This window comes from Tamandua tetradactyla, chromosome 6, assembly GCF_023851605.1.
Source record: "Tamandua tetradactyla isolate mTamTet1 chromosome 6, mTamTet1.pri, whole genome shotgun sequence".
Classification (NCBI taxonomy): Eukaryota; Metazoa; Chordata; class Mammalia; order Pilosa; family Myrmecophagidae; genus Tamandua; species Tamandua tetradactyla.
Window position 1 is genome coordinate 19,782,431 of NC_135332.1, and position 26,839 is coordinate 19,809,269.

At 42.7% G+C, this 26,839-nt stretch overlaps 1 protein-coding gene across 10 annotated transcripts in view; it reads left to right on the plus strand.

The window, feature by feature from the left end:
• The first annotated feature begins 13,237 nt into the window (after positions 1 to 13,237).
• Positions 13,238 to 26,839, plus strand: part of ULK2 (unc-51 like autophagy activating kinase 2) — a 120,640-nt gene continuing 107,038 nt past the window's right edge. For 3 of the 10 annotated variants that reach the window (XM_077164001.1, XM_077164002.1, XM_077164006.1), the window contains exons 1-3: positions 13,241 to 13,372; positions 14,462 to 14,554; positions 15,715 to 15,783. In XM_077164001.1, coding sequence (XP_077020116.1) covers positions 13,283 to 13,372; positions 14,462 to 14,554; positions 15,715 to 15,783 — 252 coding nt within the window. In that variant the 5' untranslated portion in view covers positions 13,241 to 13,282. Of the gene's footprint in view, positions 13,373 to 14,461; positions 14,555 to 15,714; positions 15,784 to 26,839 lie in introns of all 10 variants that reach the window. The other 7 variants (XM_077164009.1, XM_077164010.1, XM_077164004.1 and 4 more) reach the window with 5 other exon arrangements.

Here is a 26,839-nt window from a genome sequence, read left to right on the forward strand (position 1 = left end):
GTTTAATTAGGACAAGACCTTCCAAATGTCCATAATTTGCCTTGTAAAAATGATTAGCTGAACGGCTTGTGTCTGCTGACCAATCAGATTAAAATGTTTACTAATCCAGCTTTGGTTACGCTTCTGTCCTTCCCCCAGGATTCTGGACTTTGGCCAACATGTGCCCGCTCTTCCCAAGAAAACCCTGGCTTCAGGGGGAAGCGTTCCCCGATTTACCCTCTGATCAGGCAGCTGTTTTGTCCCACTTCCTCACCCCAGTTCTTTCTAGTCTTATATATTCCTCTCTAGAAAAGAAAAGCCCTTCTGCAGGAACCCTTGGTCCATTTGAAGATGTTAGGGGCTGAGGGTTCTCTCCACTGTAATAGCCCATTCCCCCTAAACAAAAGAATCGTTACGGATAAAATCTCTCCCTCCTAAATCCGGATTTGTTTTTGATCCGACTGTGCTCGTTTGAAAGGATGTATGGACCCTAGAAAAGCCATGTTTTAATCAAAATCCCATTTTGTAATGGCAGAATAATCCCTATTCAATACTGTATGTTTGAACCTGTAATCAGATAATCTCCCTGGAGAGATGTGATTTAATCAAGTGTGATTGTTAAACTGGATTAGGTGATGACACGTCTCCACCCATTTGGGTGGGTCTTGAGAAGTTTCTGGAGTCCTATAAAAGAGGAAACATTTTGGAAAATGAGATATTCAGAGAGAGCAGAGCAGAACGACATGGCCACAAGAAGCAGAGTCCACCAGCCAGCGACCTTTGGAGATGAAGAAGAAAAATGCCTCCCGGGGAGCTTCATGAAACAGGAAGCCAGGAGAAGAAGCTGGCAGATGATGCCATGTTCACCATGTGCCCTTCCAGATAACAGAAGAACCCTGACTGTGTTTGCCATGTGCCTTCTCACTTGAGAGAGAAACCCTGAACTTCATCGGCCTTCTTGAACCAAGGTATCTTTCCCTGGATACCTTTGATTGGACATATCTATAGACTTGTTTTAATTGGGACATTTTCTTGGCCTTAGAACTATAAATTAGAAACTTATTAAATTCCCCCTTTTCAAAGCCATTTCGTTTTTGGTATATTGCATTCTGGCAGCTAGCTAACTATAACATTGACACTTTCATTTTCCAAATGTTCAGCCATTCCAATTTTTACAATTTTCATTAAACGCTGTAGAGGAGGACTGATAAAATTTTTAAACTTCTTTTATCATTCTAGGATAGCTAGCTGCCTGTCAAGATCCAAGTTTTCATCCAGTTGTCATTATTTCAATCCCAGCTTTCAGATTTTTAGTTCATTCTCCCTCTGTTTATTTGACTTGTGGTAGTAACCATAAAATTTATCAGGAAAGATTTAAAGTGATTTACTTGCTTTGCAAACGTGTGGCATCATCCACACATGATTAAATATTTACAGTGAGTAAGCACCAAATTAAAACATCAGAAAGTTTTCCTAAAAATTAGGCCAAGGGGCTGGACTTTCTCCCTGGCATTACATTGGCACCATCAGTACAAACTCCCATGACATTTTCACATGCATATTTCTCATCCAAACCATTTCCTTGAGCACTTGCAATAATATTTGATATATGATTTCAGATATTCAGATATTGTCCACTCCAACTCCACATAAGGACTCTAAACTATCTTCAGGTCACATATTTTGCCTTTTAAAGCACATTGTTAAAATACTTTCCTGTGAAGCAATAAATGTGTCATTGAGAACTGAAATTTTATAAGCTTCACTCATAAGTTTTTCCAAAAATTTGTTGAGTAGCCTGGGAAGTAGGCTGCCCCAGATCCCCAAGGAAGGAAACTTGTGTTGCCAGGGTCAGGAAGCAGAGTCAGCAGTCAGCCTCCTGCTAGCAGCTGGGTGAAGGCCTGCCACAGCTGCTGATTGCAGCTCTCAGTGAGCTGGGGTATTTTGGCCCAATGGGGGCTGTGCCAGTTTGAAAGTATTATGTACCCTGAAAAACATTTTAAAATCCTGATCCAATCTTGTGGGATCAGTTGTTTCTTTTAATCCTGATTCAATACTATAGTTTGAAAACTTTAGATTAGATTACCTCCATGGAGCTGTGGCACACTGAATTGTGCATGTGACCTTTTGATTAGGAGATGCGACTCCACCCATTCCAGGTGGGTCTCGATTAATTTTCTGGAATCCTCTAATAGACGAAGTGTTTTGGAAAGAGTCAGAAATGATAGAAGCCTCAGAAATGGCAGAGCCAACAGAAACTTCAGAGCAGAGCTCACTCAGATGCTGACACTTGGAGAACAGTAACAGATGTTTGGAGATACTTGGAGCCCAGCAGATGTCACCATGAGATGTTAAGCAAACAGAACTTGGAAAAAGCCAAGGGAAGCTGTCCTGGTTTGAAAGGAAGTATGCCCCCTAAGAAAAGCCATGTTTTAATATAAATCCCATTTCATAAAGGTAGAATAATCTCTATTCAATACTGTATGTTTGAAACTGTAATGAGATTATCTCCCTGGATGATGTGATTTAGTCAAGAGTGGTTGTTAAACTGGATTAGAGGATGACATGTCCCCACCCATTTGAGTGGGTCTTGATTAGTTTCTGAAGTCCTATAAAAGAGGAGAATGAGAGAGTCAGAGAGAGCAGAGAATGCTGCAGCACCACGAAGCAGAGAGTCCACCAGCCAGCGACCTTTGGAGATGAAGAAGGAAAACGCCTCCCAAGGAGCTTCATGAAACAGGAAGCCAGGAGACAAAGCTAGCAGATGACACTGTATTCGCCATGTGCCCTTCCAGCTGAGAGAGGAACCCTGACTGTGTTCGCAATGTGCCTTCTCGCTTGAGAGAGGGAAACCCTGAACTTCATCGGCCTTCTTGAACCAAGGTATCTTTCCCTGGATGCCTTTGATTGGACATTTCTATAGACTTGTTGTGATTGGGACATTTCCTCGGCCTTAGAACTGTAAACTAGCAACTCATTAAATTCCCCTTGTTAAAAGCCATTCCGTTTCTGGTATTTGCATTCCAGCAGCTAGCAAACTAGAACAGAAGCCAAGAGATGAAAGCCAGCCCCAGAGAAGCAAAGTGAGGAACCCCCATGGGAACAGAGGCTGGAAGCAGCAGAGCCCAGGAATTAGGGGCCAGCAGATGCCAGGACGTGCCTTCCCAGCTGACAGAGGTGTTCCTGATCCTTCAGCCTTTCTTGAGTGATGGCAACCTCTTGTTGGTGCCCTAATTTGGATACTTTCACTTCCTTAGAACTGTAAACTTGTAACTTATTAAATCCCCCTTTATAAAAGCCGTTCCAGTTCTGGTATATTGCATTCCAGCAGCTTGCAAACTAACACAGATTTTGGTACTGGAGAAGTGGGGTGCTGCTGCAGTTTGCAAATACCAAAATGTTGGAACAGCTTTTTAAATGGATAAGGGGAAGATTCTGGAAGAGTTGTGAGGAGCTTGGTAGAGAAGGCCTAGAATGCTTTGAAGAGACTGTTGGTAGAAATGTGAATTCTAAAGAAACCTCTGATGAGGCTTTAGACAGATGGTGAGCATGTTCTTTCAAACTGGAAGGAAGGCATTCTTTGTGAATGGAAGGCAGACTCTGAGAGTAAGGAACTTTGATAATTAGCAGTAGAAATTTCCAAACAAAATGTGGAAAATACAGTCTGGCTTCCCGTGCAGCTTATAGTAAAATCCAAGAGGAAATAAGATAAGTTGAGTATTGAGCTTTTGGGTACAAAGAAAATAGAAATTGGTGTTTCTGAAGATATTGGGCTTCCAGAAGGTGAGACCCCAGTGAGTAGAGCCCTATGTGAGGATTTATCCAAGCATGGAAGTCGTCAGCCATTACAGGACAAGCGAGGATTGGAGATGGATTACCCAGAAAGAATTTATGGAAAGTCCTATTATCTGATGGGGATGATCCCAGTGTACCGCATAGAAAACCAACAAAAGTGTTGCAGGATATGTATAAATGGAACCACTGCCAGTCTGGACTTAAAGGAACAGAAAAGGGACAAAGTGAAGAGAAAATTCCTTCAGAGGAAGAACCATGGAGGGTAAGATCTGGAGCCAGGAAATCTCAGGCCAGGAGAGGGGACTCACCCATGCACATGGAGAGGGTGAGTTTGCCCTAGAAGCAGATGGTGGGCCTTCCACATCATTGTTCAGCAAAAGTTGTATCACCTCAGGCCTCAGAGAGGTGAAGCACATTAGCCATGGATTTGGGGGAGCCTGGCTGCCACCCCAGTGTTCTGGAAGGGTTGAGCATGTGCCCCAGAGATGGCAGAGATCCCAGGTTCTGCTGCCATGTATGGAGAAGGTGTAGCCAAGAAAAAGGTGGTCCCCCCCCCACCAACGAACCCAAGTGTTGCAACTCACCCCAGCATTTGGAGAGAGAACAAGGTCGCTGTGTAGGTCCTTCGGAAGGATGGGACTGCCGCTTTCTAAAGCCGTAAGGATGAATGACTGTCGGACTTTGAAATCTAGTGGAGTTTGTCCTGAAGGTTTCCACAGCTGTTTTGGTCTGGTGACCCCTATGCTCATTCCAGTTTCTCTCTATGGCAATGGAAACATGTATCCTGTGACTGTCCCTCCTTTGTATATTGGCAGCTGATAACTTGTTCTAAGTTTCACAGGTCCAGAGCCAGAAGAGAATTTTTGACTTAGAACAGACCATGCCTGTTACTGATTTTTTTTGGACTTTGTACTGGCTTTAACTATGTAACTGAGATGATTTGAAGCTTTTGTGATATTTTGATGAAACAAATGTATTTTGTATATGGACAGATTTATTGCATTGTATGTGGGACTGATGATAGTTGACAAGTTGACAGGGGGTAGACATGTGGTAGTTAAGTTCAGGCATCAGCTTGGCCAGGTGATGGAGCCCTGTTGTTCTGTAGCTGTGGAGTTAAATCATCAGTATATGGAATTAATCTATGACTAATTATATTTGCAGTCGGCTAAGGGGAGTTTGCCTTCCACAATGAGTGAGGTTTAATTAGCTGGAGGCTTAAAAGAGAGAGGTCAGAAGAGAGCTCAAGCAGCACAGCCCAAGCAGCTCAGCACACCTCATCTTCGCATCTGCAACTCAGCCCAGATGTTTGGAGATGCAGAAATGAATCGCCCTGGGGAAAGCTGTTGGACCCCAGAAACCAGGAGAGAAGACCAACAGACATCGCCATGTGCCTTCCCATGTGACAGTTAAACTCAAAGGAAAGCTAGCTAGTTTTCCTTTGAAGAACTATAAATTTTTATTTAAATAAATCCCCTTATTATCTCTAGTGTGTTGCATTGTGGCAGCTTCAGCAAACTAAAATGGGGCGGGGGGGGGGAAGGCAACGCTGCTGGACATTATGGCTCCATAGCTTTCTGCTGGGGTGCACCAGGCTTTGTAAGGCCAGCATCCCACTTCTCTTCTCTCTGTGCCATCCTGCTTGCACCTCCTTCCTTTCACAGGCATTGATGTCTAATAAACATCTTGCACCTCAACTCCATCTTGCATCCCGACTTCAGGTTAGTCTCTCTTTCTGAAAAACCCAACTTGTGACAGTTGTTTTCTCACATCAGTAGATAGACGGTTTATAAAATAGGGACCATAAGTCTAGTTTGCAATGATAAATCTGTATTGATATCCTTATTTTGTGACATTCTAATAACTACTAACTGTAGTCCATGGTTTAACATCAGGTTCACTGTGTAATGCAGTTCTGTGGATTTTTTTAAAAAAAATTTTTACTGTTACTATATATACAATCTAACATTTCACCTTTTAATCTTATTTAGATACATATATTTCAGTGCTGTGAATTGTATTTACAATGTTTTGCTACTGTCACCATTATCCATTACCAAAACATCTCCGTCTTTCCCAATGGGAGCCGTGTACATTTTAAACCTTAACTTCCCATTACCTGTCCCCACCCTACATTTTGGATTCTGACTGTGAGTTTGCTTACTCTAATTGTTTCAAATAATATTTGTCCTTTTATGTCTAGCTTATTTCACTCAACTGATGTCTTCAAGGTTCATCATGTTGTTGCATTTATCAGGACTTTCTTCCTTTCTATGGCTGAATAATATTTGATTCCAAGGATATACCTAATTTTGTTTATCCATTCATCAGTTGATGGACACTTGTGTTGTTTCCATTTTTTGGCAATTGTGAAAACTGCTGCTTTGCACATCGATATGCAACTATCTGTTCGAGTCCCTGCTTTCAATTCTTTTGGGAATATTCCTAGTGGAATTGCTGGGTGTTCTAGTTTGCTAGTTGCCAGAATGTAATATACCAGAAACAGAATGGCTTTTAAAAAGGGGAATTTAATAAGTTGCTAGTTTACAGTTCTAAGGCTGAGAAAATGTCCCAATTAAATCAGGTCTATAGAAATGTCCAATCTAAGGCATCCAGGAAAAGATACCTTGGTTCAAGAAAGCTGATGAAGTTCAGGGTTTTTCTCTCAAGTGAGAAGGCACATGGTGAACACAGTCAGGGTTCCTCTCTCATCTGGAAGGGCACATGGCAAACACGGCATCATCTGCTAACTTTCTCCTCCTGGCTTCCTATTTCATGAAGCTCCCTGGGAGGCGTTTTTCTTCTTCATCTCTAAAGGTCGCTGGTTCGTGGACTCTCTGCTTCGTGGTGCTGCAGCATTCTCTGTTCTTTCTGAATCTCTCATTCTCCAAAATGTTTCCTCTTTTATAGGACTCCAGAAACTTCTCAAGACCCTCCCAAATGTGTGGAAACATGCCACCTAATCCAGTTTAACAACCACTCTTGATTAAATCGCATCTCCAGGGAGATGATCTGATTACAGTTTCAAACATACAATATTGAATAAGGATTATTCTGCCTTTATGAAATGGGATTTAGATTAAAACATGGCTTTTCTAGGGGACATACATCCTTTCAAACCAGCATACTGGGTCATATCACGGTTCTATACTTAGCTTCTGGGTCATATCACGGTTCTATACTTAGCTTTCTAGGGAACCACCAGACTGTCTTCCACACAACTTCGCCATTTTATATTCCCACATTCCCACAAGCAATGAATAAGTGTTCCTATTTCTCCACATCCTCTTCAACACTTGTTACTTTCCTTTTTTTTTTAATAGCAGCTAATCTAATGGGTGTGAAATGGTATCTCATTGTGGTTTTGATTTGCACTTCCCTGATAGCTAAGAATGTTGAATATTGCTTCATGTGCTTTTTCACCATTTGTATATCCTCTTTGGAGAGATGTCTGTACAAGTCTTCCATTTAATTTTTAATTGGGTTATTTGTCTTTTTATAATTAAGTTGCAGGACTTATTTATATGCACTGCGTATTTATCCTTTATTGGATATGTGGTCCCCAAATAGTTTCTCATTTCGCCCGTTGTATAAGTTATTTTACTTTCATGATGAAGTCCTTTGATGCACAAAAGTGTTTAATATTTTTTGTGGTTGCTTAAGTTTTTATTTCATAATCATAAACTTAACTCCACCTAGACTCGGAAGGAAAGGATAATGTAGAACCCAAAGAACTGCAGTGAGAGCACGATGACAGGATATGAGGCAGACCAGGGGAGGTGCAGCACTCTCTGAGCAACAGAAGGGATGGTCTGGTGGTTAAGACCAAACATGAATCAAATGTATTAGATTCGTCCACAGTCAGCAATGGTGACCTTCCTGTGCTCTTGCCATTCCTGGACCTGATGCGTCCATGGCCTCCACACTATCCACTCCCCCTTTCACCTGGCCAAAGACCATGTGCATCCATCCAGCTACTCAGCTCTAGCATGCAGATGAAAAACTGGGAACTGTTGGATCAGGCATTGGCTATGGACAAGAAGTCAGGATCTGTATGCTTCATGATAATGTTCTCATCACCACAGTGCCATGATGGCCTGTAAAGCCACCAGCCTGGCACCTAAACCCAGGAATAATTCTGTGAAAGCACGAGCTCTCCTTTCTCTCCAGGGCTCAGAGCGTGAAAATTCTCTGCTGTCTTTGGAATTTTGTCTGCAAACTGTTCCAAGGAGACACGGCCCAAGGGCTTACCATCAACACGATGTTGAAAAATGTGGTGGGGTTGAGCATGGCTGTGGGCGGGAGAGGGTGGTGGTCGGCAGCAGCATCCGCCATAAGTGTCTAATTTTGATGAGATCCCATTTATCTATTTTTTTCTTTTGTTGCTTGTGCTTTGGGTGTAAAGTCTAAGAAACCATTGCTGAACACAAAGTTGTGAAGTTATTTCCCTGTGCTTCTATGAATTTGCCAATTCTAGCTCTTATATTAAGATCTTTGTCATTTTTCAGTTGATTTTTGTATATGGTATGAGGTAGGGGTTCTCCTTTTTTTTTTTTTGGCAACTGTTCTACTTTTTTAACCATACAGCTGATTCTGTTTACACTTTCAATTAAACTTTAAAAAAATTAAAAATGGTTTACATTATTATATCAATAAAATATTTTTCAGACTTTTTAATAGTTTAATTGCTTTATTTGGAAAGTGGATTCATGATGTTCTTTAAAATTTATATCAGTGATGTTTACAAATATTCTTTATTTTAACCACTAGCATTAACAAGGCATTATTGCCATTCCTATGAAATATGTGTTTAGCAGCACTTCTAATTTTTTTTTAATTCATGATGCTTTATTGCTATTGTGCATTTTCTACTATACTTTCCATCAGTAATTGCTGGCATGTAGAAAAGTGCTATTGATTTTTTAAAACTTTTTGAAATAATTTCAAACTTAAAGGGCAGTTGTAAAAATAATACAAAATCTATACAGAGAACTCCAAACCACATCCACCCAGATACCCAGATCCACCATCTGGGTCCAAAATCCAACATTTTGCCACATTTCTCATACCATTGTATCTACCTATCTTTTAGCCATCCATCTATCAGTCTGTCTGTCTATCCATCTTTTTTATCTACCTAATTTCTAAACATTTGAGAGTAGGTTTTGTACATCATAGCATTTTTAACTTTTTAATTTTTTTAGCACTTCTAACTTTTAATGATAACAACTTTTGACCACCATTCGGCTCTATGGATATGACAATAGCAAGAAAAATAAGCCAACTTGATTTTTGGTTGAAAGATTCAAACTGTTTTCATTTTAGAAGAACAAGTTTTATAGTTATTTATTATTGCTATCATTTCAGGAAATTTATGTTTATGATTTAGAAGATTTGCGATTATGATATTTGCAAAATATTTTAAGGAAAATATATACACTTTGTTGTCTTTTCCTTTTATGTGCTTATTTTCAATATTTTCTTATAAATTCTTGAATGACTAAATATCAAAACACTGCACTCACTCTACACCAGACTTGCAAAGCATTAGTAGGGTAATTATGGTAGAAACAACATAACTGAAGTAGAAGTAATAGCAATGATGTAGTTTGAGGATAATGATAAATGGGTGGTTCTAAACCTCAGCTTGCATCCTGCCCATCGTAACCTGGGGTCAATTCGTAGTTTAGGCTGTGCCCATCTCTCAAGTGAGGTCACCAGGAGGTCCTGTTACCATCAGGGCTGCTGCAACAGGACAATTAATAGGACAAGTTAGGATCGATAAAAATGAATCAAATTGTCAAGTGCCAGTGATGTTAGAAGCCCACTGGAAATCCCTTTGGCCTCCATTACTGAATAAAGCCTAATGTGGACCAATGGTGAATACTTACCAGGTTGGCTGGCCAGCCCCCTTCTGCTTCCAGAATTCACCGGCCCTGTCACATCCACAGACTCTCGGTGCAGCAACCACGACCCACAACCCCACCCCGCCATCCTCAGGGGACCCCTCTATGCTGGGCCAACCAGAATCCCTTCCCTAAGGATTTGGATTTGAGACTGCCGTATAGAAGGTAAACAGAGGCAAGGGATGATTGAAGCAGATTCACAGGTGGAAAGACAGCCCTCTTGGGGTCCCGGGTTCTCCCGGCAGGATGCTTCGGAAGCCTTGACTGGACATTATGCAAGTCATAACTGCATCTCTATATGCATTCCTTAAAACTTTTTTCATTCCTTTATTACTTTTGGCATTTGACATTTGCTTCCAAATAATCCTCGTGGAATATTTTTTTTGCAAAACTCCCCTCACCTCCACCTCTTTTTCCAATAATGAGCCTCAGCGGTCAGAAATCCTTATGTGTGCAAACTGCATACTTTTGGTTTTGTTCTTAAATGACTTTATTTTCAAGTACATCAGGAATATATTTTATTACTTCTTATTTTAAGAAATTATTGTGGTAACAGTCCCATTTTAACTACTTTCAAGTATACTGCTCAATGCTGTTAATACATTTACCATGTGTTCCCATCATCCCATCTGTCACCCGCAGCTTCCATCACCCCAGACAGAAACTCTGTACCCCCTCCCCACCTTCGTGCCCCTTCCCCACCTCCACGCCCACCCCCCACCTCCACCCCCACCCCCCACCAGTGCACCTGGTAACTTGTTCTCTACTTTCTGCTCTGTGACTGTGCATATACTTGTTATTTCATAGATGTCAGATCATAAAATATTTCCCCTATTGTTTCTGGCTTATCATATTTATTTTTTTCGTTTTTTAAGTTTTCAAAGCTCTCTTCAACAAGTAGTCACAGGACAGATTCCAGAGTTTGTCATGGGCCACCATTCCATCCTCTCTGATTTTTCCTTCTAGCTGCTCCAGAACATAGGAGACTAGGAAGATTATTTTCATCATCACAATCGACTTTTTTTGTGAAAAATAACGTATATACAAAAAAGCAATAAATTTCAAAGCACAGCACATCAATTAGTCGTTGATTTCAGAGTTTGGTACGGGTTACAATTTCACAATTTTAGGTCTTTACTTCTAGCTGCTCTAAGACATTGGAGACTAAAGGAAATATCAATATAATGATTCAGCACTCATACTCATTTGTTAAACCCGACCTTCTCTGTATAACTCCACCATCACCTTTGGTCTTTCTATGCCTGGGCTCTGGCCCATACTTTAGTTTTTAAAGCAAGGGTCTGCCCATGGGATGTATGCCTGGCCTGTGAATACAGGACATGTGTCTAGAGCAGCTTTTTCTTTGCTGTAAAGCCTACAACTGCTCTAATAGTAATTAAAAACCAGACACAAACAAAAACCTAGGAGGGGGAGTTAGGAGGGAAGGGGCAGTTGTCTAGGGTTTGTGGAAAGAATCTGGGAAGGAGGAACTAGAAGAGAGAGGCTGTCCTTGGGTGAGGTGGGGTTAAGAATTAGAGCTCACCCCTCACCTACTTCCTTGCCTTGCCTAAGGCATGGCTTTATCTCAACTGATTGATTTAGCAAGTAGTGTTATTTTCCTTACTTAAATAGTGGTTTTGTTTTTGTTTTTTAAATGTGCCAGTGTTTTTTCAGAAAGACTTTACCCATTGAACTCATTTAATCTTTTTAACAACCCAAGCAGGTAGTTGATGCTATTATTCCCATTTTATAGATAAGGAAACTGAGGCATGAAAGGAGAAACAGTAAGTTGCTCAGGGATCTATATCTTGTAAGATACATACATATTTCCAAAAAGCTATTATTTACTGAATTTTTGCAATCTTTTCCTATTTAAATATGCAATATTACTGAATTTTGGCATGTTCAATTCTACTTAAATACTCTGTTTAGACATCTATAAGGAATCTTTCAATGAGATAAGGAATCAGCTCCCAATCAATTCTTTTTTGTAGGGGAGGTGCATGTCCAGTCATTTTTGTGTGCATGTGCAAACTCAAATTTCTATATTTGTTCTGCTTAACTTGCCCTGGATTGAATTTGGAAGGCTCCCGCTGGGTCTTTTTCAAGTAGGGATGGAATTACTCAGGTACCTGCAGGTTCAGTGGGACAGAAACCCAAGGCTCTGCTTTTTTGGGCCTGTAGAGAAGGGGGCTTTTCTCACCATTGTGGGGCTCCCTGCCTCAAGGTGGGAGGTTCGCAGGGTCCCTGTCCAGCTTCAGAGATCAGTTTGGGGAACAGCGTAGGCTGGGAAATATAATGGTGGTGGTGAGAGAGAAGCTGACAGCAAATACACCCCAAAACCCCAACATGAGTTGTGGCATCGGATGCCCTGCTTAAAGAAGCGACTCAGCGAGGCCCGGCCTGGACGGCAGGCTGCAGACAGAAACCATCCGGTAGGAGAGAAAGCGCTTTCAAACCGTTCAAGGTGAGCAAGAAGAGAGGGCCTCAGTTTGAGGAGTAGGACTTCTTGCAGCCCTCGAAAACGAATGTGGTGACGAGTCTACGTGATGAATCTCCCGGGAAGAGGGGCTTGAGCTCTCATCAGCTTCTCACAGCGCCCAAGGGGACCCCCCCTCCCCCAATTCTTCCCCCTAGAACATCACATCCCTGACTGACACCATCGCTCCAGGGACCCCGGGTGAGTGAACGCAGAAAGGCCCAGGCGACCGGCAGTTTCCCCGCACGGCTTCTGCTACCCTCGCGGGACCCGTGAGGTCCACTCTGCCCACGGGGAACCGCCAGCCTCGCGGCCCCGCCTGCAGCCAGAGCCGATGACCAGCTCTCGCCCGCCCGCCCCTCCGCGCCCGCAAGCCCGGGGCGTGGCCTGCTCTCCTCCGCTCCCGGGCCCCGCGCCGAGGCGGCCGAGGGCACCCCGCCTTCGCCACAGGGACTCGCACCCCCATGACTCCCAGCCTGTGTGGGTGACCTGGGCTGCCCACGCGGTTGCGGTTCGCGCGCCCCGAAAGCGCGCACTCATTTCCGCGGCGGAAGGAGCGGGTCCGGCTGCGCGCTGCGGCCTACAAGAAGGACTGCCGCGGCGGAGGGTTAGCAGTCGCGCGGGAGTGGCCGTCGCGCGTGTGTGCGTTTGACCCGCCTGGCGCGAGGCGCGGTAACACGGCAGGGAGGGCCGGAGGGCGGCAGCCGCCCCAACAGCGCCGCCCCAACAGCACCGCCCCGGGCGGAGAGGGCCGCCGAGCCTGGCATGGGGAGGTCCGGATCCCGCACCTCTCCCGGGCGCGCGTGCCCCTCCGGGGGCGCACAGTGACGGCGGCGGCGCCTCTGGGCCTGCAGCGCCGAGGCTGTTTTGCCAGGGAGCCCTCGGCCGGCGGCGGGCCGGGCCATGAGGAGCGGCCGGGGCCGGGCCGGGCCTCGCTGACCCCGGCCCCGCGCGGTGCCTCCCGCCCCACCCCCAGTTTCCGCCCCGGCCTCTCGGCATGAGCGTGCGCCCGGGCCCGGGGCCGCGGCTGCCCCAGTCCGGCCGCCCGCGGGCGCGCTCGGGGTCGGCGGGCCGGCGGTGCTGATCCCGGGCCGCTCGGCGCCCGCCCTCCGCATGCCCCGCCATGGAGGTGGTGGGCGACTTCGAGTACAGCAAGAGGGACCTCGTGGGACACGGGGCCTTCGCCGTGGTCTTCCGGGGGCGGCACCGCCAGGTGAGCGGCCCGCGAGGTCCGGCCCGACCCCCGAGGTGGGGGGCGGGGGGTCCCCAAACTTGGCGGAGCCGCCTCCAGCGGCCTGGCGTAGCGCACTGTCAGAGCGGCGGGGTTTGTTTCGGTCGCGGGAGGAGGGTTCGGAGGCCTCCCACCCGCGCCTGCCTTCTTCCCCGCCGCCCGCGGTTTGGGGAGCGGGCCCCCTCCGGGAGCGCCTCCCCCAACCCAGAAGGCCCGCACGCCCCGTGCGCGGCTCGAGGCGCCAGAGCGGACGCGGGGTTTGGGGCTTGCGGGGCGCGTCACCCTGGAGGGAAAAGGCGCTGTGCCCGTGTGTTCCAGGCTTCTTCACCCCTGGGGGTCGCTGTTCCCGGGGCTGGTTCTCCCGCACCCCCGGTCCTCTCCCCTTCCCGGGGCGCGGTGCCCGGGCGCCCGGGGCGCGAAGGGAGGGGACACCCGGTTTCCAAGCCAGATGCCCACGAGAGCTCCTAGGCCTTCTTTTGTTGTTGTTTCGTATTTGCCGGCTGTCGGATAGGGTCACACGAGGTTTATAGAATCTAAAGGATTTTGGAAAGGGCATCTCGCGCGTGGAAATCATCGCAAAGATTTTGGCAGCGCTGTCTGTTGACAAGGAGCATATTAGAAGTGGTCTGGCTGATGCCTCTCTGATAAAATCAATGCTCCTACTTGCTTGTCGTTTATTAGGAAAATAAAGCTCAAGGAAAAAAAATAAAAGTTTACAGTCCTGCCGCGCCAACAAGTACGGTTTGTAATTAGCCCTACCTCCTTCTGGGTTTATTATCCACGTGTCCCCATAACTCAAGTGGCCCCAAACTGGTTCTCCGTGGAGAACTGTGTCACTCCGTGGTGGTCACGTCTGTTTGTTTTTTTTTTTTAGTGGTAGGACGTTAATCGGCTTGCAGCACCATAATTTATGAAATAATTTCCCTGCTGTGAGAGATTCAGGTTCTTTCCACTTTTCCCAGTGTTTGCACCTTGATTTGCTAGAAACATCCTTGTGCTTACAGATTTCTTTGTTCAATTATTTCTGCGGAATGATTCCCAGAGAAGTAATATACTGTTTTTCCTTTTCAGAAAACTGATTGGGAGGTAGCTATTAAAAGTATTAATAAAAAGAACTTGTCGAAATCACAAATACTGCTTGGAAAGGAAATTAAAATCTTAAAGGTATGTGGCTTTATGTGGTTTTCATACAAAGTTAAAATTTCTTTTAGATTAAAACGACATCCTTGCAATTTTGGTAGTTGGGCCCAAGTTTGAGAATTGAAAATTGAACAGTTGGAAACTGTTGCTCTCATTTTTTGCATGCCCAGGTCTTTTTTTTTTTTTTTGAAGCACTGAGTGCTCTGAAACTATTTTTAAATGTAGATGTTATGGCTCATAGCCAAAGTTTAGAGGGATTCTGTGAAAATTGACTTCAGCTTCTCATAATTTCTTCTTTTTTCCTAGTTTTTGTTTGAGAGGAAGGCCAGACATTCCCTCTCATACATTGTTTCTATCTTCTTTTGAGACTTTTCACATTATCATTCAATTTTTTGGGGGGGGCTGGGGGAGAAAAGAGGTTGGGGTCTCTTTTTCTTGCAGATTGAAGGAGGTTATTTTCCTGGGAGGGCACCTTTTTGGTTCACTCACAGTCAATGTTACCCTGTTAGATGCTTTGAGAGAAAAAGGCTTCTGTGGGCGGACAAGTTTGGAAAATCCTGTTTACTAAGTACTTTCTCGGGGAGTCGCAAAGCACTTGTCTCATTAAAGAAAATGAAAATAAAGGAAACCAGTTTAGGTTTGCTGAACCCAGTGTTTCCCAAACGAGGGAACATGGAACCCTCCTCTAACACTTAGCAGTTTTCCTCAAAACCAGTCATTCTGTGGCAGGCTAATAATGTCTTTGGTAAACATTGTTCTTGAGCTAAGAATTATACTTTGTTTTCTTTTAGGAAGATAATGCACTTTTTAAAAGCACTTACGAATTTTATGCTTCTTGCTCTTAGAAATTGTATATTAAATTTAGAAGACTAGCAGGAAATCTGGGACCATAGTAACCATAGCATTTAACTAGTGATAGTACTCACCTTATTGGGAATCAAAAATGATAGTGATTAAAAAAAAAAAGCTCTCAGGACCCAAGTAAGGCTTGATCAAGCACATACATTCTTTAGTAGATTAAATTGTTCAAGTTTAGCAACAGAAATGTAGCGTGTAGCATATTAGAAATAGTATATATATATGTATGTGTGTGTGTCTACATGCTTGAATCAATTTTATGTGCATGTTACATATATTGAAATTATTAGAATAAATGAGTTTTATTGTGTAAATTTCCTTTACAGGAACTTCAGCATGAAAATATTGTAGCACTCTATGATGTTCAGGTACCTTATTTTGGACTTTTCTGTAAAGTATGTATGTCTGTTAATAATAACTTAAAATAAGTTTCTATTTCATACAAATTTAAATGAATCTTAATGGAAATAGCAAATGGTCTTAATTCTCATTGAAAAGATATATAGCTTAAGTATATGTCCATTAATCAAGGAGTAGTCTACAATAGCATATGGCACTAGGCCAAAATAGGTAATGTGCTGAATAAGTAAAATTATTAACAATTGATAATAAGTTGTAGCAGTAATCATTGTTTTCTAGGTCAGGTACAGGAGTGTTGGCACCACCAGATCTGGCATTTTCATGAAAAATGTCTATTGGGAACTATTTAAAATTAGATACATATATTTTTCTTATTATGAAAGTAACATTTGTGAATTGTAGAGCACTAAAAATTAAATAACAGAGAAACTATGCGTATTCATCCTAGATATGTCTGTGAATATTGTATTTTATTTGGAGGTAGGGAGGTTGGTTTCTCAAGTCATCTTCCAAGGCAGAATTTCTTCTTATCAAAAGTACGCTTGGAAATACATAGTGGGGATGGGGTGGCCTGGAACATTAGATGAAGTAGTTGGCTGATATTTAGGGGTAATACTGTTTTTGTAAAAATCTTGTTATCATTCTGGGCCCATGCTTGGCTGGTGTGGTGTTGGCCCTTTGAGGTGCTGCCGGCCTGGGCCACCTCCCCAGGAGCAGTGGAGCTGGGCGCTCCCTGCACTCACTGTAGGGCCAGGACCTCCCCAGGAGTAGCGTAGCCGGTGCTCCCTGCACTCACTGTAGGGCCAGGACCTCCCCAGGAGCAGCAGAACCGGTGCTCCCCTTTCTCACTCCAGGGCCAGGACCTCCCCAGGAGCAGCTGAGTCAGGTGCTCCCTGCGCTCACTGTAGGGCCAGGACCTCCCAAGGAGCAGCAGAGTCAGGTGCTCCCTGTACTCTCTGTAGGGCCAGGACCTCCCCAGGAGCAGCAGAGCTGGGTGCTCCCTGCCCTCACTCCAGGGTCAGGACCTCCCCAGGAGCAATGGAGCCGGGTGCTCCCTGTGCTCACTCCAGGGCTGCACCACTGACCAGCATGCATTATTGGCATTCTTCCTTTCATTTTGCTCCGTGGACAGTTGAATTTCAGCAAAGTAAATTGGACATTTTATATGATTCTTCTGTACCTATTTCTAGCTGAACCATTCTCTATATAAACTGTCATTATTCAAATTCATGCTTTTTGTGGGTTGTGTGCCTTTTATGTGGTAGGCATTATTCTTAGTGCTAAGAGTAAAGCGCTAAATAGAAAATAATCCTTAGTCTGTGTACTTAATTTTAGTGGAGTGGGATGAAATAAGTTGTTACTATATGTAGTTTTTTGTTCATTTAGTCATTGAAAGACTACATATTGTACCACAAAAGTATTTAACTAATAAACCCATATTTAGGTTTTTCCCATTTCAGAAAAATGTTAAGAGAAGCATACCTTCTGAACCTATCTTTGGTTATCTCCCTAAGTTCGCTTTCTAGAATTAGAATTACTTGGTCAAAGAGCACACAGTTTTAAGGCATTTGATTGTAGACTATGTTTGCTCTCCAAAAAAATTGCAATTTAACCTCCTGTGCATGGAATATGTGAATGTTTTGGGGTGTATTTTATTACCTGTTTAGGTAAATGTAACTCATTCCTTCATTTGAGAATATCAAAGCAATCTAAAAATAAAGGGCAAAAAAACTTTAAAGTCAAAGCTAAACTGATTTCACAATCTCTGGTTGAAATGTCCATTCTCCTCTGAGCGCTCTGTCTTGGTGTATGTGGATAGAGGGCACCAAGTGGTACAAGCCAGTGCCTAATGCATAAATCAGTAAGTAGTATTAACTCCACAGTTCCCGTTTTTGGAGAGGTACAGAAAACCCCACTATTCTGCAACCGGTGGAGAGGGTAGTTAGATTTTTTTTTCTTTTAGAATGAAGAGTATTTTTCAGGACCAACTTTGGTTGCAGAATGTGATGTCATTAGGGAGAATATGTACTCTAAAACCTAAGTTATTGGACGTATTAGATATTCAGGGTGCCAGCATTGTTTGTGCAGTGTATACTACTGGAACCAATTCATAAAAATAGGCGTAGGAAATACCAGTCACATAAATGTAGTCTTGAGTATTTGGCTTGCAAGTAAAGAGTGTTGATCTGATAGTTTAGATTTGCTTCCTTGATACTAATTCTTCTTTAGGAAGCATAGCAGCAATTTTATCAATTTGGCTAGTGCAGCAATTTTATCAATTTGAACATAATTTGCATTGGTGTCATATTTGGAAATTAATCTAAAATGTATGTACTGGGTGGGCCACGGTGGCTCACCTGGCAGAGTACTTGCCTGCCATGCCAGAGGACCCAGGTTCAATTCCCAGTACCTGCCCATGTTAAAAAGATAAATAAATAAATAAAATAAAATGTATGTACTTATTTTTATGTATTTCTGTTTGTAAAAATAGTGTTTCTGTTTATGTGACACTTAAAAACACATTTTTCCCTCTAATTAACAAAATAATATATGCTCATAGTTATCAAATATTGCCATCAAATGAATAAATTAGGAAGGAAATGACAACTCCCAGAGATATATTGGTATATTTCTGAGTTATCTAAACATATATATACCCACACACATACAGTAATATGTGATCTTATATACTTTGTTTTTTAAACTTTTCATTGTGAGACATTTATTAATATTTTAACAAAAGTGCAGCTTGTCACTGTAGGGCTAAATGAGAAGTTAGTTACTTAAAACCACTTGGTAATAAGCCACTTGGGTTGTTTGTTTTTACCTCTGTTCCTGCAGACAAAGATGTGTACCTGTATCTTTGCATATTTATATGAGTGTTCCTGCAGAATAAATTCCTTGAGGTGGAATTGTTAGGTCAAAGATATAACCAGGTTGTATCCCAACTAATGGCATCAGTGTATCTTGACCAATAGTGACTTAGTGTTTTTTTTTACGATCTTGTAAGAAGAACATATCTTGTTTTGTTTTTCATTCTCAAATTATTAGTGCGTTGATCATCTTCATGTTTTATTGCTTTTTGATTATTTTCTCTTGCTGTTCTGAGATGCTTCTATTATGTTCATTTTTCTTACTGATTACTGTTTCTTGGGCCAGTTAATGAGATGTGCAGGGGGTGTAGTGATGAACAAATAGAAATAGTCGTTGCTCTTGTGGAGTATACAGTATATCGGAAAGATGCCATGAAAGAATTAGTAATTCTAGGTGTAAAAGTGCTGTAAGGGAGAACTATTGGAGAAGTGTGGAAGAAACAGCATAGGGCTTAGGAGAGTGGGGCAACCCCCCCCCCCCCCCGTAGGTTTAGGGAAGCTTTCTGAAGAAATGATGTTGAAACAGACTCACTTGGTGGGTGAGTGCGAAGAGGCTGGGCTAGGGGTTGGTGGGAGAAGAGCAAGTAAGCCTCCTAGGCGGGTGGAGCCTTCTGCCAAGCCCCAAGACAGGACCAGTTGCTGAGTTTAAGGAATGGAATGGAGGCCAATGGGGCAGGGGCACAAGCATAAGGGAGACAGCAGTGCTGGAGGCATGGGAGCGGTGGGCTGGAGCCACATGTAACCTGTACTCTGACAGCTGTGCAGAGCCACTGAAGCATCTTTAAAGCAGGAGATTGATGTGTCTTTTTTGAAAGGTAAGTCTCCTGGAGCGTCCTGACTGTCAGAGGGGCACAGTGGGTTAGGGACTTACCAGCTTGTTTTCAGTGGTCCAGATAAATAGCTTTCTCTTGCTGATTTTTAGTATACTGAGTAAAAGATGATTCATTTAATAGATGTTGTTGGCAGAACTGAGACAGCTGAGAAAAAATAAAGTTGGATCCCTGTCTCTCATTCTTGAAAATAATTTCTAAATAAGTTAAAGGCTTAAATATCTAAAACAATAACAATCTTAGAATAATAATTAGGCAACTTGTACATAATCCAGGGGCTAGGAAGGCATCTTTAAATTGAGAAATTCAGGCCCATTGCTTCAATCAGGATGGCAGAGAAGCTTCAAGACACTGTCCCTACATGGAAACATTAAACAGCCGGTACAAACTGGCAGACACAGCTTTCTCGAGGCTTTAGGAACAGTTAAAGGACTGCAGAGAAGGCTGAGTGCAAAATCAAGAAAAGGGCGATGTGGTGCTCCCGTGGCCTTCCCGGCCCACTCTCCCAGCCTGGATCCCTGGCCCATTGGGAACACAGCAGGGTGGAACCCCCTGCACAGCTGGGCGGTGTGCATGTCTGGCTGGTCTGCCTGGGGGTGGCCTCAGGGACTTGCCACCCCAACACTTGCCCTGGGTGTTGAGGGCAGCACCTCCAGCTCTCCTGTGGAGTGACGTGGGGGAGCAGTCAAGTGCCTGCCTGGACCGTGAGAAAACTGCTAGGTGTGCTGGTTTGAATATGCGTGTACCCTAGAAACACGTGTTTTTTTAATCCAGCCTTGTGGGGGTAGGCCTGCTGTTGGGTGGGGCCTTTTGATTGCATCGTTTCCATGGAGACTGACCCCACCCATTCAAGGTAGGTCTCAATCTGCTTGCTGGAATCCTTTAAGGTACCAAAATCTGTTCTAGTTTGCTAGGTGCTAGAATGTAATATACCAGAAATGGAATGGCTTTTAAAGGGGGAATTTAATAAGTTGCTAGTTTACACTTCTAAGGGCAAGAAAATATCCCAATTAAACAAGTCTATAGAAATGTCCAATCTAAGGCATCCAGGGAAAGGTACCTTGGCTCAAGAAGGCCAATAAAGTTCAGGGCTTCTCTCTCAAGTTGGAAGGGCACATGACAAACACAGTCACAGTTTCTCTCTCATCTGGAAAGGCACATGGTGAACACAGGGTTCCTCTCTCATCTGGAAGGGCACATGGCAAACACGGTGTCATCTGGTAGCTTCTCTTGGCTTCCTGTTTCATGAAGCACAGGGGAGGCATTTTCCTTCTTTATCCTCAAAGGTCACTGGCTGGTGGACTCTGCTTCTTGTAGCTATGTTGTTCTGCTCTGCTCTCTGAATCTCTTTCTTTCTCCAAAATGTTTCCTCTTATAGAACTCCAGAAACTTATCAAGACCCACCCAAATGGGTGGAGACACATTTCCCCCAGTCCAGCTTAACAACCACTCTTGATTGGGTTACATCTCCAGGGAGATGATCTAATTACAGTTTCAAGCCGAGAGACACTAAGAGAGACAGAAATGTTCCAGGAGAAACAAGCAGGGGCATGAGAAGCCCAGAGACATTTTGGAGAGAAGGCCAGCAGATGTCGCCCTATACCTTCCCGTGTGACAGAGAAACCGAGATGCCATTGCCACTTCTTCAGAGTCAAGGTGTTCTCTGGGTGCCTTCATTTGGACGTTTTCACGGCCTTAGAACTGTAAATTTGTACCTAATAAATCCCCTTTGTAAAAGTTAGTCCATTTCTAATATATTGTATTCTGGCACCTTTACCAAACTGAAACGCTAGGGCAGAGGGGAAATTCCTGTTTTTGTAAATGGGGCCATACTAATGTGCCCAAGACAAGACATGTGCAGAAAGGACCAGGGAGGCCTGCTGCTTTAAGGAGAAGGTATTTGCATAGGTCAGTCTGCATACTAGGAAGGGGTTTCTTTCCTTTGTTTTTGTTCGTTCCAGGCACTGAAGGAAAGCACAGTTACTACACTAGCTTGATATGAGCTTAAGGAACAGATGCCTCCCAGTCTTATTTTAGTGCACTAAAATGTCAGGTTTCAATACAAGGTTATAAATCATCAGAAGAAGCAGGAAGTGATGGCCCCTGCAAAGAAATGTAAAGCATTAGCAACCGTAAGTGAGGAGGAGCAGACCTGGGACACGACCAAAGACTTTACAGATTGTTCTAAATAAGTTCAGAGAACTAAAGGAAACCAAGAAAAAAATGACCACAAAGAGATTGTTATTAGAGATATGGAGATTGTGAACAGGAAACAGTGCCTGAAACTACAGTTACAGAAATTTAAAATTTCCTCAAGCGGGGTTGGAAGGTATGCCAATTTGAACATATTATGGATCCCAGGAAGGCCATGTTTTAATCCTGATCCCGTCTCGTAGGGGCGGCCGTTTCTTTTGAGTCCTGAATCAATGTTGTAGTGTAGAAACTTTTGATTAGGTTATCTCCACAGAGATATGGCATGCCCAAATGTGAATGTGGCCTTTTGATTAGGTGGAGATGTAACTTAGCCCATTCAAGGTGGGTTTTGATTAGTTTACTGGAGTCGTTTAAAAGAGGAAATATTTTAGAGAGAGAGCCAGAGCTGACGAAACTTCAGACCACAGGTGACACAGATGTCAACCCTTGGAGAAGAGAGAGACAGATGTTTGGAGATGCTTGGAGCCCAGGGCCTTCCCATGAGATGTTAAGTAAACCAGAACCTGGAGAGAGCCAAGGGAAGCCAAGAGATGAAAGCCAGCCCTGGAGAAGCAAAGTGAGGAATTCCCACAGGAGCAGAGGCTGAAAGCAATGGAGCCCAGGAGCAAGGGACCAGCAGATGCCAGTCATGAGCTTCCCAGCCGACAGAGCTGTTCCAGACCCATCAGCCTTCCTTGAATTAAGGTCTCTTTCCCTGGATGCCTTAGTTTGGACATTTCACAGGCTTCGAATTGTAAACTTGTAACTTACTAACCTCCTTTTTTAGAAGTCATTCCATTTCTGGTATATCATGTTCTGGCAGGTTAACAAACTAATACAGAGGGCTATAGCAACCTTGTTTATGTATAGTATCAAAACAAATGAGGTTATTAGGATATTAAATTAATATCAAAACAAATGAGATTATTATAGATTTAGGATGTTAAGTTAATATCAGACTGTACAAGCTCATAGAGACCAGCTAGAGTACAGGTTGTGGGGGCCTGGGAAGTTAATGCATAATGGATGTAGGTTTCTGTTTGGGGAGATGGGAAAGTTTAGTAAAGCACAACAGTGAGGGCACCACAGCATTGCGAGTGTGATTGACCCCCTTAACTGGTGTACTTGGGAGTTGAGGAAAGAACAGTTTTTGGATAAATGTTCCCACAGTTGAAAAAGAACGAAAGAAAGAAAGGGCAGTTAAAGAGATATTGACTATTAAATGCAATACATGTTCCTGGATGAATCTAGCAAGGGAGGAAAAAAGGCTTAAAAGGTTATTATTGGGACATATGAAAAAAAATTGGAATATAGACTGTTAAGATTTGAAATATATCAGTAAGTTTCTTGAACATGATAATTCCACTTAAGGTAGTTAGATAAGTGAATATCTTTGTTCTTAGGAAATGTACATGGCAGTATTGTGTTCAAGGAACATGATGTACACAGCATTCACACAAGTTTCCAGAAAGTAGATTGACAAATAGACTAGTAAATAGGTAGATAGATGTAAGATGAATAGAATGATACAGCAAATACAGCAAAATGTTAAAATTGGTTAATCTGGGTATCTAGGGGATGGGGTTCTCTGGGGTTTACATTATTTTTGTAACTGCCCTCTTGTAAAATATTTCAAAAGTAGAAGTTAAAAAAATAAACTCAGAAGTCATAAAAGTAGAGACATAATTTTTTAAAATTGTTTTATGGCAAATAATACAGTGTACAAATTTGCAGCCATAGAGAGGAACAAATGTGATACATGCCATAACATATATGAATCTCAAACATGATGTTGGTAAGAAAGAAGACAGGACGGGCAGCAGTGGTTCAGCAGCAGAGCTCTCGCCTGCTGTGCTGGAGACCCGGGTTCGATTCCCGGAGCATGCCCATGCGAAAAAAGGAAGACAGCCACATGCAGCTATTGTCTGATCCTGTTTGTGTGAATTTGAAGAAAAGACAGACTCAGCTATGCTAATAGAAATCAGGGAAATCCGGCCAGAGGTGGCCTCTTGGTGGTGGAGATGGACAGCAAAGGGGCAAGAGGGAACTACTTTCTGGGCAATGAAAATGTCTGTATTTTGATGAGAGGGGTAGGGAGCCAAATAAACAATGATATTTCTATACTGCGAAAAATTACTGTTATTACAAAGAAAGTTAAATACATTCAGTTGACTTGAAGCGATTTCCATAGTATATTATGCAGTGAGAAAAACAATATTCAGACATATATTTATATCCCTTTTTTTTCTTCAGAACAAAACATGGCTGCGTTTGTGTGTATGTATGTTTAATCCATAATTATATGGGCAGGAGGAAGGTGTAGAAGGATTCAGACTAGATGTAGACATTGGCTCCTTGGAGGGGGGAGGTGAAGGTAAGCAAATAAGTGGAAATGGGTTACATTTTTTTAAAAAGCCCATATTAAAAAAAAATGCATACTTTGTGAGTGTGTCTCTAAATAGGTGCAGGGAAGCATGATAACTAACATGTTAATGGGACTTCTCTCAGATGGTGAGATTAAGTGATTTTTTTAACTTATTCAACAGGCATGTGTATATATATATATATATATATATATATATTTTTTTTTTTTTAATTTAAGAAAACAAACAGTACACTTAGAACCACCAACAGTGGATTTCTTAGCTTAACCATAGGCATCTTTAAATAAATTATCCATATAATCATCGTAAAGCCTGTGTTTGCGCAGTAAGTTTCATAAACCAATTTAAAATTAGGGCAACAAGGAAAAAAAATCTACAAATTCAGATAGCAAAGTTCTTAAACACTAACTTAGATACCATTTGATCAGCTGTCAAAACTGAATGTTCTCAAAATATCAAGTAGAAAGTTCTTACAAATATCTGCATTGCTATAGTAATGATCTATGTTACTAAATATTTTCTTAATTTCAGGAAAATATGAAGATACAAATATTTTTACAATTAACATGAAAATCTTTAGCACCTAGAATGGATATTTTAGTTAGCTTTTCCATAGGCATATTTAAAAAAAATGTGTAAGTAATCATTGTAAAGCCTGTTTGTATAATATGTTCATAAACCAATTTAAAATTAAAGCAAGGAAGGAAAAAAATCTATAGATACAGCTATCAGAGTGTCTTAGATTCTAAATATTAAATACTGTCTTAAATACCATTTGATTAACTATCAAAGTGTGCTCAACAAGCATATATTTTTATAATAAAAAAGCAGTTTTCTTTGTGGGGAAACAGTATCCACTTTTTTTTCTGTATGCTGTACGGTGGACTCACATTTCATTATTTTTCCATGGTGGGTATCCTGTTATTGCAGCACCATTTGTTGAATTTTTTGTTTGATTTGCTTGTTTGTTTGCTTTTTGGGGAAATGTATGGACCGGGAATTGAACCCAGGTCTCCCGCACGGCAGACAAGAATTCTACCAGTGAACTACTACCTTTGCACCCATGAGTATCCACTTCTTATTATTTTTTTTAACATGGGCTGTTGGGGACAATTAAAGTAACATGTATAAATTCCACCCTCATCAATGCTGGAAACAGGTAACATGGCTGCCAGGGCTGAGACAAAGAATGGCCTAAGCTATAATAAGCTTTCTTCACGGAAGTAGTAGTAGTTTACACCAAAAAAACTAACTGTACATCTGCCCTCCACCCTAACAACAGCAGTCACCAATCCCAAATCATCCCTTTGTCCTTATTCACCCAATTAGAGATCGCCACCTATCCCTACTGCTACCCTCTCTCCTAGAGTATATATATACCCAGCCTTTTCAATAAACTTTTGCAGCTTGATCAGAACATTTGTCTTGCTGCCATTCTTCGTGTCTCTTGTCCCATACCATTCCTCCCTTACAGGTGCAGAGCCTCAGTTGGTCGGGACAATGGGCAGGCATGGGAATCAAACCTGAGTCTCCAGCATGGCAGGCGAGAATTCTGCCACTGAGCCACCACTGCACTGCCCCAGTATCCACTTTTGTTTCTTTGTTTTCTTCTGTAATCTTTGGAATATATATTTTAAATTTTATTGTGATAATATATATACAACAATATTTCCCATTTTAACCGTTGTAAGTATATGATTCAGAGGTGCTAATTACATTCACAATGTCCTGCCATCACCACCATCCATTCCCCAAAGTTTTCCATCACCCAGACAGAAACTCTGCACCCATTAAGCATTAGTTCCCTTTCTCCAGCCCCATCCCACCCTGGCTCTCACTGGGCCATCTTCTCATTATTAATTTAGCCTTCTAGGGACTTAATGCCAGGACCGGAGTACATATATATGAGCATCAGCCTTAGCCAGTAAGGTTAGAGAAAGGAGATTCTCCATTATAAATTGGTAGGCATGGTGGTGTATTGATATGGGCCAAATGCTGGCTCCTCCGTGGCGAAAGTGCCCCAGCAGATCTGGGGCAGCCGTTTAGGAGGTGATGGCGGCACCAGTGGAGGTGAGACCTGCAGGTTGGCAAGATATTTAGGAGATAGAACTGATGATATTGTGATACTTGTACTATAGAAGGAGAGGGACAGGGCATCAGAGTTGACAGCACTTTGTGATGTGATTGAAATATTTTTTCCAATTTGTTTATTTGGTGGGGGGAGGTTTCTTAGAAGTCAAGGTTTCCCTTGGATCTCTCCAGGTTCTGGCTTAAGATCTCATTGCAACGACTGCTGGTCTTCAGGCACCTCCACAGTGCCTGTTCTTCAAGTGTTGGCTTCTGGGTCAACTCTGCTCTGAAGTTTCTGTCAGTTCTCTCTGTCCACTCTGAGCTTTCTGTTATTTCTGACTCTCTCCAAAAGGTTTCTTCTTTTAAAGGATTCCAGTAAACTGATGAAGACCCATGTAGAATGGGTGGAGTCACATCTCTATCTAATCAATGGTCACACCCACAACTGGGAACGGCACATCTCTGATAGATAATCTGGTCAAAAAGTTTCCAAGCTGCAGTATTGAATTAGGATTTAAAGTTTTCCCTGATGGTGAGACCCAGCAGTTGTCAGACTTTCCTGTGAAACCTCTAGACTCTGTACTTTACCTGTCCTGCCCAGCATGTGACACTTGTCTTCCCTCCAGCATAAAGTGATGTGGTGCCTTTAACTTCAGCAGCCTCTCCCTGCTGGGGCGTGGCTGGGGCAGAGGTCTGGTAGTGTGGTTTCTTTAATTGCTTCGGTTTTCAAGTCTCTGGGGC